The sequence below is a fragment of the Corythoichthys intestinalis genome, chromosome 7 (genome assembly GCF_030265065.1).
Source record: "Corythoichthys intestinalis isolate RoL2023-P3 chromosome 7, ASM3026506v1, whole genome shotgun sequence".
Lineage (NCBI taxonomy): Eukaryota > Metazoa > Chordata > Actinopteri > Syngnathiformes > Syngnathidae > Corythoichthys > Corythoichthys intestinalis.
Genome location: NC_080401.1, coordinates 42,024,669 through 42,039,993, shown reverse-complemented (window position 1 = coordinate 42,039,993; position 15,325 = coordinate 42,024,669). Strand labels below are relative to the sequence as shown.

The window sequence follows — 15,325 nt, the reverse complement described above, 5'->3', positions numbered from 1 at the left end:
AACTATATTTTATGACACCTAAATCGGACATATGTCATTTCCCTTCCCCGGCTTCGGAGAATGTAAACAAACCAGAAGGCGTGACAGCTAGCCGACATGCTAACCCGAACCGAGTGATGTTTCAAAGTCTTCAAAGCGGAAAATCACACATAACTATCCTGGATTATTTGACATGACGACCCGGTTGTCTATTGTCGTCGCGGATCGGCAAACCGCCCGGCGAAGAGCAATTTACAGTTTGTTCCCCGGAGGAGGGTGGCTGGAGTTGTTGTGCAGCTAACGGGCTGCTGCTAATGACCATTAGGACAGCTTTTTACATGCCTATCAATGATCAAACGTAAGTAGTCCTTCATTTAAAGGAAGTTTGTAGTGTTAACTTTGTAATCGCTGTATTCGTATTTGACATAATACAAAACAAGATGTTTACTCACTTCCTCGTAAGTCCAGTGGTCCCACAGTAAATATCCACGGTGAATGGGAACCTTTTGAAACTCCAAAAAGGCGCATACGCCTCTCCCTCGTACAGAATGATTTTTCTGCAGCCGTTTGGCTGGCATGATGGGAAAAATAAACGTATTAATCCGCAAAATCAGCTGAATCATTCGTCCCCATACACAACAGTACGCTGTATAGTGAAGAGGACGTCTTCTACCGTACACGTCACAGCGCCCTCCTCCTCAATGCAAGACCGAAGCCGGAAGTCACTCATTTTCCTGGCGTGGGATTCAAAAAACTAAATAAATATAGCGATCGCTTCCACACACATCCAAACGGTCCATATCATTCAGGAGCATAAAATACCGCGTGTATTATGAAATAAACATGCTTTTTCGTGTCACAGGCACTTTAAGCCTAAGGTTAAAAATTCTAAACTTTCCGTTGATATCGAGGGATGAACTGAATCCCTTTAAATCAACGGTATAGCCATGATCATTTTAACTGAAGTATTTTTCTTAATGTAAATATTTCCTGCTAAAAGGGGCTAAAATTTGCAAATTCATTAGGGTGAACAACAGATCCTGAGTCAGTCAAGCAACATGAAATAAACTGGGCTATGACAATTTGAAAATTTCGATGTTGAAATTCCAGATTTTGATGTAAAATTGATTTATCTTGCCCTAATTGACGGTATGCTCTATTATTAGGTATATTCACAACTTTCAATAAACACACAAAGTGGAACCGCGCTGTTCAATCGCTTCAGAAACGGTGTGCTTTATCCATTGATCTACTGTGGAAATTATGCATGAAGTTCAAGTTCAAACCGCCGCTACGCATGATTTTCTGTAAGACCCCTGAGCACCTCACGAGATCTCAGTTCAGTGGATACCAAAAATGTTTTGCTTCAGCTTTGCCTTTTATAATATTAATTAAACCAAAAATTGGGTCGAGCCTTAAGACCTTAACATTTATTGTCGCTAGACCTCAGATAACATAAAGCCGTTTCATCTTTGAAATGCAAGACCTAGACAACAGTGGATGAGTGATTACCTCTCTGTTTTAAATTTGGGGTTCCAATCTGGACTGCAAAATTCTTGGGCAGGGTCTACTTCTGCTTGCAAGACACAACATAGCCTTCCTACTGGATTGGCTGGCGACCAGTCCAGGGTGCCCCCTACCTCTGCCTGAAAGAGATTTTTCCCTTAGATCAGGGATGTCAAACATATTTTTGTCACTGGCCACATCGTAGTTAAGGTTTCCTTTTTGAGGGCCCTTATGTCTCCACCTAGGGCTTTCAGAGTTAATAGACAACTAATCAATTATCAAATCAATCGACAACTGTTTTGATGGTCTTTTTTGAGAAATTGTTGCCCTAAAAACTGTCCTAATTCTCTTAAATCCCATATTAGGAAATATTCTCCCTTATATTTTCAATTCATCAATTTACTTTTTTTTTTATTAATGAAAACAAAAAAGGGCAAAAAATATATAATTTTTAAAAATTATATTCTAAAGATTAAAAGTACCGTAAATATTTTTGTATTCTATGTATTTAAAAAAAAGAAAAGACTTTTACTAAATTACATTTTTAACTGGAAGAGTATTCCCTTCTCAAAATGATTTTTAGATTTAAACAAAAAACAAAATTCTCAAAACTGCTCAAAAACTTTCTAATTTTTTTTGTTGTGAAAAACCGAGGTCAAAGCACATGATTTAAATTTGTGGGCCACACAAAATGATGTGGCGGTTACGATGTGGACCCCGAACCATAAGTTTGACACCACTGTCATGGGTCCTCAACTACCATATTTTTCCGCACCTGAGTGTAAGTGTAAGTCGCACCAGCCTAAAAATGCACAATGAAGATTAAAAAAAAAAATGTCACCCTGGATTATGTTGCATTTTTAGCAAGAACAAACACTATACGTTAACGGAATAATAATAAAATGGAGAGCAACAGGCAAAAAAGGCATGTGTTAACGTAACATGTAAAGTTTTTCAGATAACTTTATCCTAAAAAACAACATTACAGGGTGTTGGAGGTCAGAAGGAAAAAAAACATTCAGTGGTACCTCGACATGCGATCGCTTCGACACACGATCTTTTCGACATAAAATTTGACTTTGTTTGAATTTTGTTTCTATATCCGATGAAATGCTCGAAATACAACGATTTATGAGTGTCGCAATTTCATTGTTTTCCCGCAATACAGACGCATGGCGGATTTTCTTATGTGAAAAATCAACATGGGTTCCAAAGAATGTTAAAGCAGGTGGTGAAAAAAAGAAAAAAGTTGAGGCCTACCTTTGAAATGAATATGGAAATGGTAGAAAAATATGAGCGTGGTATGCGCGTCCATGAACTGCTTGACAATACGGCCGTAGATCTCGACAGTCTTCCTACTACCTCCGTTCACCAGTCTTTATAAGTTAAAGTGCATGTGACATGAAAAAGCATGTTTATTTCATAATACACGCGGTATTTTATGCTTCTGAATGATATGGACCGCTTGGATGTGTGTGGAAGCGATCGCTATATTTATTTAGTTTTTTTAATCCCGCGCCATGAAAATGAGTGACTTCCGGCTTCGGTCTTGCATTCAGGAGGAGGGCGCTGTGATGTGTACGGGTGAAGGTGTTCTCTTCACTAAACAGCCGTACTGTTGTGTATGAGGACTAAGGATTCAGCTGATTTTGCGGATTAATACGTTTATTTTTCGCATCACGCCAGCCAAACGGCTGCAGGAAAATCTTGCTTTATGAGGGAGGGGCGTGTGCGCCTTTTTGAAGTTTCAAAAGGTTCCCATTCACCGTGGATATTGGCCAAAACAAGCCCTACTACTGTGGGACCATTGGACTTACGAGGAAGTGAGTAAACATCTTGTTTTGTATTATGTCAAATACGAATACAGCGATTACAAAGTAAACACTACAAACTTTCTTTAAACAAAGGACTACTTACGTTTGATCATTGATAGGCATATAAAAAGCTCTCCTCATGCACATTAGCTGCACGTTAGCTTCACAACAGCTGCAGCCGCCCTCCTCCTGCGAATGAACTGTAAATTGCTCTCCGCCTGGCGGTTTGCCGATTCGCGAAGACAATCGACAACCCAGTCGTCATGTCAAATAATCCGGGCTAGTTATGTGTGATTTTCCGCTTCGAAGACTTTGAAACATCACTCGGTTCGGGTTAGCATGTCGGCTAGCTGTCACGCCTCATGGTTTGTTTACAGTCTCCGAAGCCGGGGAAGGGAAATGTCTGATTTAGGTGTCATAAAATATCGTTCGGGAGGTGCGACAGTAAAGGTGGAGTCGACAGTTTTGACCATTATGGAGTAATTTTGCCATGTCGTCCTGAATAAGTGCATTTTTATTATTTCATATTCCATTTAGCACAAGACTGTTATTTGTCATGACCATGCCATTTATTTAGAAATTGGGGAAAATACTTGGATAAAAAGAATATCCTGTAAAAATATTGAAGTAAAGAGACAGAAACAATGACATTTTGCGGCTCTCTTCTTCGCGTTTTCCTCGTTCTGAATAATTCCCTCTCAACGGGCTGAATAGTAAAACCTATGAGCCCAGTCACCCGCTGACGTCATCCACCTGTTGGGGACGCTAGAGCCCTATAATGGTAGGCGTGGCTAACCGGCAGATTAAAAGACTAATTTCTCGTCATCTGCGCTTTGCTAAATTGTTGTATGTAGTCGAATCGTCTCAAAATATGATTCTAATTCACATAATAATGCTATTTAAGACTTTTTTTCTCCTGTTGTATGCTCTATAATGTGACAATTATTATGTTTGTAACATTGCCAAAAAATCGCCAGCTTAGTCAGGTTTTGTTGTGCAACACAACATGCCTACTGTCTGCCCCAGCTGAACATGAAAAGTGAAACTAAAAAGTACTCCCTCACTCAGTCATGTCAGCCACGCGGTGCGATCAGGTACACCACGCAAAACACATCCCCCACATTAGAACCCGATTTGTTACATTATTACAGGAATTATTATTACCATTATTATTAGAGGCGTGCGAAATTTCTGATTCTTAGATTATTCGCGATTCGGCCGTGGAAGATTCAAGAACGATTCACAAACATCCAAATTCCGATTATTATTTTATACCAGGGAAAGCGGAAATAAAACACAGTCAGCACGGTCTTCAGGACGCAATAAGGAACGGACCGAGAGTAAATATCATGTTCAACTCATGCCGCTAGATTAAAAAAAACAAAAAACAATAATACCTGACTGCGGCCGTCAGCCGCAACCAACAGCGCCTAGTTGCTAGTTGCTACAAACATACGGCTATGGTAGATATCACATATCTAGAACTAGATGTGAAATGACAGACGACGGCCGTGTTAGATCATATACCAAGAACTAGATGCGAAATGACAGACTTTCCCACGCTAGTAAACAGGCGCCATCATAAAGCAGTAGACTTCTCTAGAAGGCTCTGTTGTAGCGATCCTAATTACTTTTTATCTAAAAAAAAAAAAAAAAAAAAAAAAAAAGGTCAAAATCTTGACTTTTTGACTCTTTTTAAATGATGAAACAGTTTTAAAACTTTCACGTGAAAAAGTAGACAGAAGGGAAATTATGGAATAACGGGAGCAATTTTAACAACTTTAACGGTTGATTCACAACATTAAATTAGTTGAATGTAGTTTAAAGCTGCCGATACAGAATGGGGACTTGAGTATTTTATTTACTGTTTTTAACGGTTAACTTGATACTGAAATAGTAGTTTGTTTAGCCTGAGAGGATTTTTGAACCCTTTTTGGAGCTAGTGTACAAAAAATTAAAAGCGGGGGAGTTTGTGGTGCATCAATAATCGATTTATAATCGAATCGGAGCCTTTGAATCGTAATCGAATTGTTAGGTGCCCAAAGATTCCCACCTCTTATTATTATAATATTATAACGATTTTTATTCCTAATTTATTTGTTTTGCTCTGTGTAATTGCGATTTGCAATAGTACCAGCAGTATTTTTTAAGGATTTAGTGTTGGTTTTCGGGCTGTGGAACAAATGAATGGAATTATAATGTATTCTTATGGGAAAATCCTGCTCGACATATGACAATTTCGACTTACAAACAAGGTCCTGGAAAAAATTAACTTCGTATCTACAGGTACCACTGTATATAGTTCACACTTTTGTATAAGTCGCAGGCCCAGCCAAACTATAAAAAATGTGCGATATACAGTCCGAAAAATATGGCTTATGATTCAGCTTCCATAATGAATACACCACTGTTTTAAATGTGCCTAAAAAAGCTTGATTTACCAGGTGCGGCAGCATATAGGCATAGTCTGTTGAACGGTGCAAAGGCAGGAGGGGAACGTGAGAGGTGAATGCAGGTGAACAGGTGTGAGGGAGGAGAGGCCACCAGGTTAGTCAGGTTTGGTAGGGGGGATGCAGCGTGCCAGCATACCTAGAAGCTAATCTGCTGTACAGTCGTTAGAGCATTTGCTCATACTGTATAGAGATCCCCCTCCACGATTTCACCCCCTGCTGCCTCTTCGTGGCAGATGGAGAGGGGATGGTGGGCGGTGGATGTACTATACGTGTTTGTGTGTGTGCATGTGCATTATTGATGTCGCGGTGATGGTAGCGCATTTGTGTGTGTGCATGCGGGTGTGTTGATACAGGAATCGAGGATAGCTTGTTCTCCCGAAACCCCCCTCCCCACTGTGAAGGCTTCAGTCGATCATTTTAATCTCCCCCCCACACGTGAGCAAGGGGACAGCCTTTCCTGAAACTTGGCACACAGTGCTGGGTGGGGTAACCAGCTCAGACCGGATTGACAACCTCCCTTTTAATACTGTTCCCTCGCAGCTTGTTGCGTGTCCTCTGTCTCTTCCTCGTGGAGTTTTTTCCACTCGGGCTGTAGCCCCTCTCACTACTTTCCGCTACCTTTTTTTCCTTTTTTGAAATATTCCTTCCACCTCCCTCGCTCGCTTCTCTGGCACCCAGCTGACAGCCTATCTCCCAGCATGCATTTTGATCCCCACTGCCCTCTGCCTATCTGTCCTTCACGACCTCTTGCACAAACACACACACACACACAAAGGTATATGTGTTTACAACGAGGCACTTACACCAAAACCTGTATAGTTAGTTGTTTTGTCCCAATTCGATACTCCATATTAGAGATGTCCTGATCACATATTTTTACACCTGATTTTTGTTTTTGAGGATCTGCTGCTGTGAACGCAATGTATTAAGGAGGAAAAAAAACACTTAAATATACAATATTTCCACACCGCAAACTTTATCATATCACTGTTAGCTTCCAGTGACAGCTACCAGAATGTTTTCTTAATGGCAGTGTTTACTTCCACTTCCTCTGTGTTATGATGTTGAGTAGTGTAAAATGTATTTTTTTTTTCTTTTGGCAACATCCTTGTACATTAAAAGTATTTTGTTGCTTTGTAGCCTTTGAAAATTAAACTAGATACAGTCAGTGTTACCTCTACTTAAGAAATTAATTGGTTGTGGTAGTAGTTTCGTAAATTTAAATTTCCGTAAATTAATACTCATGTAAAGCTTTCGGAACACTTCATGGCCCGAGGGGCGAATGAAGAGGAAGTTGGGATACGCACATACGCATACATACAGTTTTGTAGCCAATGGGAGGCCAGGAAGATGAGAGGCAATAGCCAATGGCAGAGGAGTATGTTACATTCAGTAAACTCTGGGAGCTGCGAGTGACACTTTTTTTTCCACCTGATTCGGATTCTGACTTGATCGAGCCCAATTTCCGATCACATGATCGGATCGACACGGACCTGATATGGCCGTTTTTGGAGTATCGGATTTGGTCTCCAGATTTGGGCCTATTCATCAATCATTTGTGTTTTCAGTAGGGCTGTCCCAAATGACTATTTTTGTCTTGATTTGTCAGCCGACTATTTTTATGATTAGTCAACTAATCTAATTTTTTTTTTTTTTTTTTTTTTTTTTTACTACTTTTTTTTACTTTTAACTAATTTAGCAAGTGTCACCTTTTAACTGCAAGTTTGCGTTTTGGAGAATACTCCCAATGTTTTACAGCGGGCTAAAGTAGGTTGTCTTTTTTCCCCCCACTAGCCTCAATGTAGCAATGCTAACGTTGACAGTGTTTAATATAGATGTTTCCTTGTTTTGTATGTCTGAACTTTAATTCTACGGTGTGTTGATGACCAATAAACATCTTTGAAAAGAACTGGAGTCTCATACGCCATCAACACGCACGTGTACCCGTTAAAATTACCACTATCATTTTTATTTAACATTCGATAAATTAACTTAATGCATATCGCGACATGCTTAGCAACTTCAATTTAAAAAATGTCGTTAGGTAATTAGATGGACTCAAAATCTGCCAGCTTGTTGTCTCCTGTCGCCTTTCAAAATTACAACTGGTTGACGGCGCCTTAGGTGTTCAATCACGGCCGACGTTCAGCCAAGCTTGGCATTGAAGAGACAGGACACAACAGTGTACGCTCCTTTGTTTCGTTGAAATAAGTGAATGTTTTGGACATTTTGGTGCACTATTTTGGCTTTTTGGCAATTGTCAACTTTCCATGTATATATTTTTTCAACCCTTCATTAACCGTCGACGGGATGTTGTGCTCCTCGACGCATTTACGTCATTGATGACGGTGACCTGTCGGGACAGCTCTCGTTTTCAGCACCGCCGCATTCTTTGGCTGCTGTGACCCAAACAACCAACACTGTAGTAAGGGCTTGTATATAAATAGCATTGTTTTTATACTTTTTATTTGTTTCAGATTATTTAGCCTTAAACATGATATCTTCAATTATTAATTAGGAGTAGCATGGGGTGGTCATGGGAAGTGTTGCACGCATTAACTGGAATTCAATAATTTCTTATGGAGAAAATGCATTCATGATACTATCACATTCCCGTTATGAGCTTGGTCGTCAAACGGAGTGTGCTCGAATCTTCGGGGTCCATTGTATTTCTCGAGGTAATGGGCTCACTTTAATAGAAAAAAAATATGATTCATCATTGACAGGGGTTAGGGTTAAGCGCTTTTTTATTTTTTTATTTATTTATTTTATTTATTTATTTATTTTTTTTTTTTTTGTGAAATTGTGTTTTCCTATAGCTTTTTTATTTTGAACTATTTGGGATTTATAAATTGATTGTATCACTAATTTAACCTGGTTAGCAGAGCGAGTTTGTTGCAATACAATTCATTTTGTAGACCAAAATAAAAGGGATATATGTAATATTGGGAGCATTATGTTTTTTAATGGTTTAAAATATATGTATCGGTATACCAGGACATCCCTAGACTGCATTTCTCATAGGCCTACTAACTATGTACATTTTATTTTGTAATCCCAAAAAAATTATACTATATTGTTGCCACATTATCGAACTCGGTAGTTTGAGTCCCTGGATTTCGTTTGACTTTTTGGGGGAAGAATTCAGAAGAGTGTTTTCAATTTCGAGTGACACAACTTGTTTTCCATTAAATACATCGCATTTTACATGCTAACTTGATTTATTCTATTTACCATAATCTTGTTTTGAAGGAAGTATGTACATAGGTACATTAAAAAGAAGGAAAATATAGAACACTTGTGGAGGAGGGGCCTTTTATGCTGTATGACACGGGTATGATGCCATGTCTTTGATCTGTTGTTTTTTTTTTTTCTTTTTCAGTTTTGTTGGAACAATACTTTGATATTGCCTCTCGAACTCTACCAGAAATCCACCATGAGACTTCTTTTTCTTTATAATTCTTTTGATATATGACGTTTGTTGACGGAATATTGGTTGTGGTTGAGGATACAGCTTGCTGGTATGGAATATTGTCTTTAATTTCTGATTTGAGATAAATGCATTTTGGCACCATTTACTTGGCTAGGCTTGGCTGTCAGAGCTTTGATCTATGCTATAAATTTACAACTGCTGATTGTTTTATAATTTGTTTGCATGATGCTAAAAATGACAACTTTGTTTCATCAATTCTGAAGTTTACTTCTCAGATATTCATGTGCCTGTTTTCTGTCTCCTCCACTCAAGACAGGCAGCCAGACGGACGGCAGGACGGATACACGGGTGGGGGCTGTGCTAGGCGGCTCGGCGGCAGGCTGGTGGAAGATGTCGTCCGGAGCCGGCGGGAGGGGAGGAAGGCGGCTCAGAGGGACGACAGCCAGCGGAGGCCGAGGAGTTGCCGGAGAGGCCGAAGAGGGGCCCGTGGGCATCCCCTTCCCCGAGCACAGCGCAGACATCCTGGGTAGCCTCAACAAGCAGCGGCTGAGCGGCCTCCTGTGTGACGTCCTACTGGTCACGCAGGACCGGGAGTTCCCGGCGCACCGCTCCGTCCTGGCGTCCTGCAGTTCCTACTTCCACAAGCTGTTCACATCGGGAGCGGCCGCCGACCAACGCAATGTCTACAACATCGACTTTGTGGCAGCGGAGGCCCTCGGAGCACTGCTGGACTTTGCCTACACGGCCACGTTGACAGTCAGCCACACGAGCGTGGCCGATATACTCGCGGCCGCACGCCTCCTAGAGATCCCACCCGTTCAGGACGTCTGTACACACCTGCTGGACACCAAAGTGCTCTCCCCGCCGGTAGGACACCTTTTTTTTTTGTCTTTTAAGTCATTCACTGCCGTTGACAGTGATAAAGATTGCTGTAGCCACTACAGTCAAAATGGATTGGACGTCTATCGCCAATCAGTGGCGGCAATGAGTTAATTTATGAAATAAACTTAACCCCTTTTAGGGCACCCATTTAACTCATTTGTTGCCATTAATATTGCTAGACAAACAATCCATTATGACTGGGAAACGCTGACAGCGAATGATCCCATTCTAAATAGATCATACATTTAGCGTCGTCATTGTATCTGAATGAATGAATTCACTGTAGAGATGGGAACCTTGGGGCACCTAACGATTTGATTGCGATTACGATTCAGAGGCTCCTATTCGATCATAAATCGATTATTGATGCGCCCCCCCCCCACCCCCCCCACCCCGGCTTTTAATGTTGTGTACATTAGTTCCAAAATTGTTTAAAAATCCTCTCAGGCTAAACCAAACTACTATTTCAGTATCAAGTTAACAGTTAAAAGCAGTAAATAAAATAATCAAGTCCCCATTCTGTATCAGCAACTTTAAACTACATTTAATTAGTATAATGTTGTGAATCAAACGTTAGTCGTTAAAGTTGTGAAAATTGCTCCCGTTATTCCATAATTTCCCTTCTGTCTACTTTCGACATGTCAAAGTTTTAAAACTGTTTCATCATTTAGAGATTCAAGTCAAGATTTTGACAAGGTAGGGGTATTTTAGATAAAAAGTTAATTAGGTTCGCTACAACAGAGCCTTCCAGAGAAGTCAACTGCTTTAAGATGGCGGCTGTTAACTAACGCTGGCAAGTCTGTCATTTCGCATCTGGTTCTAGATATACAGTGGGGTAAATAAGTATTTAGTCAACCACTAATTGTGCAAGTTCTCCTCAAGGTCCTGGAGTGGCCTAGCCAGTCTCCAGATCTCAACCCCATAGAAAATCTGTGGAGGGAGTTGAAAGTCCGTGTTGCCCAACGACAGCCCCAAAACATCACTGCTCTAGAGGAGATCTGCATGGAGGAATGGGCCAAAATACCAGCAACAGGGTGTGAAAAGCTTGTGAAGAGTTACAGAAAACGTTTGGCCTCCGTTATTGCCAACAAACGGTACATAACAAAGTATTGGGATGAACTTTTGGTATTGACCAAATACTTATTTTCCACCATGATTTGCAAATAAATTCTTTAAAAATCAAACAACGTGATTTTCTGTTTTTTTCTTCTTCTCCACATTCTGTCTCTCATGGTTGAGGTTTACCCATGTTGACAATTACAGGCCTCTCTAATCTTTTCAAGTAGGAGAACTTGCACAATTGGTGGTTGACCGAATACTTATTTGCCCCACTGTATATGTGATATCTACCGTGGCCGTATGTTTGTAGCAACCAGCGACTGGGTGTTGTTTGTAGCGGCTGTCGGCCGTAATCGGGTATTTCTGTTTTTTAATCTAGCGGCATGAGTTGAACATGATAGGTCCGTTCCTCATTCTGTCTCGAAGACCGCGCTGACTGTGTTTTAGTTCAGCTTTACCTGGTATAATTCAATAATCGGAATTTGGATGTTTGTGCACGGCCGAATCTAAGAATTGGAAATTTCGCACGCCTCTAATTCACAGCAACGTTTACCATTTTAAATTAATTAGATGTCTATAATTGTCAATGACGGGCAATAATTTAAATTCTATGACAAGTAAAAAAAAAAAAAAAAAACATTTAAATCACCTTAATAGGTTAATTGGGAACCATTACCAAATTTTGTCATCACTATTTAGCAAAAAGATGCAGCCATTTTGAATACATTTGCATTCAGTCAACTCCGCAAGCTAACTGCGTAAAATAATTGACACTGTCAGTCACAGTAAGATTTTCGTTAGTAAAATTAAAAACCAGTCTTCCCAGGTGCGGTGCACAATAATACCTCATTACTATTTTCTTTGCTTTTCCAAGTAATTTTACAGTATATTCTTAGATAACAAAAATTGTGAATCACCAAACACTTAATTCTTCAACCTTCCATGCCCCTTTTCAAAGTTAGCCAATTGCTAACCAGTTTTTCGTAATCTGGTCACATCCTCCATTCTTCTTTATAAGTGATAGAATTATAATTAGTAATGAATTTTAAAGAAGAGTAATAATCATTTAAAGTTATCAATCATGCCAAAGACTAATTGAGTTACACAATATCTACATTGGCTACTGTAAATGCGTTGTCAAACCAGAATAACCGTTGTACCTTAAAAGTGCTTTGTCTGCATTACTTTCTTTTTCATTAATTTGTGTCGTCAGCCCCGTCAAACTCACATCAAGGCCGTTATCAGTGGCTCTCACCATGCCAAACACACACCCACGGCCTTGGGGTTAGTTCAACGCTTACTCATACTGAGCCAATTGCTTGTGCGGAGGAACAGCGCATTTGTTTTTTTTTTTTTTTCTTCCGCAGACATATCACAGATACATGTCAAAATACTCAACCGTAGAGACGTTCAGTTGGCTGCTGTCTTTCTTTCGATGTTATTGCGAGAGGGTTTGAAGCCCGTAAAACCTTCACCCTAGACACATTTGTACATGTTACTCGTGAAAAGACCTGGGATGGATGAGATGTTATCTATTATGTGGAACCTTTATTATGAAAAATAATTGTATAGAACTCTGTTTTTAAATTGAAAAGTTTGTATAGTTTGTTTTAAGTAATTTAAGCATGAATAATTGACAAAAAATCAATATTTTAGTAAACACAGAAGGAAAATAAGCAATAGCAGTGAAGTTAAAATTATGCCGCAACGATGAATCGACTAATCGACACCTAATTTATTGGCAAATGAATCGACAAATATTTTGATATTTGATGAATCATTTAAAGTTCTTGTTGACCTCCAGATTGTCTGAATCCTTTTTTGAGAGTCTCAACTGTCGTTCCCAAACCTCTCAGTCAAAATGGATTGGACACCTAGCGCGGTCAATGGCACTAAATTGTGAGGATTCACAGCCAGTCCTCCCAGTTAAAATTAATGGGATGTCTGTCGTTGATAATGGCAATGACATAGTAGTATCTGTTTTATTTCTTTTTTTTTTTTTTTTTTTTTGATTGATTAATTTATTTCGAGCAGTAATAACAAAAACAGCAAGAATAGGGAAAAAACAAATAACAATAGTACCAGTAATATTGATTTTAACAAAAATTAATAACAAATACATACATACGTAGCTCCAAAAGGAGTGGGAAGAAGCCGAACTTTTTTTGGGTCCCACCCCCAATTTACTCCCCAAAAATTCAATGTAAATACAGTCACTTCCCAACATCGTCATCATCATTGCACTATCACCACCACCATCACTACCACCGCCATCATCGTCGTCATCACCGCCGTCCCCATATATTGATTTTACATTCAAAATCAAAATTTATGTAATAACAGCTTTACTGGTGCCAGTGGTGATAATTATTGAAATGTGTTTTTAATTAGATAAAATTAAGAATGGATAAATAATAAATACTGTATTCCTTTGTATGTTTTTGTAATTAAAAAGAAAAAATAAATAAAATTCTCTTTTCAGTTATTTTTTATGTGCGATTAAAAAAAGGTGGGGAAATCAATAAACATTCTTACTTTTTATTTATTTTAAATTTAAAAAAAAGAGAGAAAAACTAAATATTTTCAGTAGTTTTTCATCTAAGATTACAGAAATGGTCGATAAATTACCGTATTGGCCCGAATATAAGACGGTGTTTTTTGCATTGAAATAATAATCAACTAGTTAGTTCGAATAATCGAGTAATCGGATTAGGAACATTGAATGCGTTGCAGAATACATTTTAGCGATGTAAAACAAAGGTTCTCTAAGATTGCACTTTCAAAATAAAATTCCCGAGTGTTTCTTCAAACTATAAAGAATTGCACTTTCATACACCAGAGCTTAGCTTCAAATGGTATAAAAAATTTAATAAATGAGGATCTAAGTACAACAAAAGAACAATTGGCTAACTTGCATAGCAAAAATTGGCTAGCTTAAATGCTATAAAATGCTAAAAAAAAAATTTAACAGTGGTGTTAACAAATCGTTCAAACACATTTTCCCACAAAAAAACTGCTAAATATACCTATATACTAAATTACTAATGCATAATAATCATATTAGCTCATTCAAAAACGGATGTTGGACTTAACAGGGAGCAGCTGGATTCAGCCATGTTAAATGAGTTATGTCATATTCACTGCCAAATCAATAAAACTAAATGCCAACACTTTCAATTACAACGCCACTCTAATTAAATGAATACTCGAAACAGCAAAATATGATAAGCGTATTTTCTAATCGAGTTAATAGATAATCGTTGCTGCACTAATTGAAACTAACAAAATCAAAACTGAAACCAATCATGAAAACTGGGATATGTGCAATAAATTTAAACTGAATTAGAGAAGAAATTAAATGTATGTACATACCTACTTAACCAGAGGAGTAGTCGGAGAACAGACAAATGCCCAAGTAACCAAATACAAAGCTTTGCCATATTTCTTACTTGTGACCATTTCTCTACTTATTTAATTAATTTGATTAATCATTTAGCAAGTGAACTACCCCGACATTTAATCACCCCTTCTGTATTACCGTATTGGCCCGAATATAAGACGGTGTTTTTTGCATTGAAATAAGACTGAAAAAGAGGGGGTCGTCTTATTATCGTGGTCTAGACATTATACCCATTCACGATGCTAGATGGCGCCAGATATCATTGAAGCGATGTTCTGTCATGACAGATCTCAGCTACTCTCCCCATTCACGACGCTAGATGGCGCTGGATATCATTGAAGCGATGTTCTGTCATGACAGATCTCAGCTACTCTCAAGTTTAACCAGTTTGCATTATTTTATTGCAATGTTTTTCCTTATTTAGATTTGTTTCAAGACTGCAGTTAGTTAGACTTCAATTTGATGGTTAATGCAGTTATTGCAATTTTGTTGTTTTATCACAATAGATTGGTTTATTTACATTTTAAAAAACCAGAAGCCATTCATTTACGAAGTGATTGCACTTCAGTTTACATATTTAAATGTTCAGATATTAAGATTTGAATGGGGCAAAATAACATGCTTTTTCTCTCAAATTTTTTTGTTATTGTAAATTATTATTATTTGTTATTGTAAACTTTTTTGTTAATATTGTTATAATCATGTGTTTCAGTTGTACTGTAATTATTTTCTGTGGTTCATCTTATAATCAGGGCCGTCATATATTCGGGCCAATACGGTAGTATCTGTTTTATTTTGT

At 38.5% G+C, this 15,325-nt stretch overlaps 1 protein-coding gene across 12 annotated transcripts in view; it reads left to right on the top strand.

Moving 5' to 3' along the window:
• zbtb7a (zinc finger and BTB domain containing 7a) overlaps positions 1–15,325 on the top strand; it is a 74,188-nt gene that overhangs the window by 36,398 nt on the left and 22,465 nt on the right. For 6 of the 12 annotated variants that reach the window (XM_057840634.1, XM_057840640.1, XM_057840638.1 and 3 more), the window contains one exon: positions 9,498–10,052. In XM_057840634.1, coding sequence (XP_057696617.1) covers positions 9,498–10,052 — 555 coding nt within the window. Of the gene's footprint in view, positions 1–9,134; positions 9,274–9,497; positions 10,053–15,325 lie in introns of all 12 variants that reach the window. The other 6 variants (XM_057840641.1, XM_057840630.1, XM_057840631.1 and 3 more) reach the window with 2 other exon arrangements.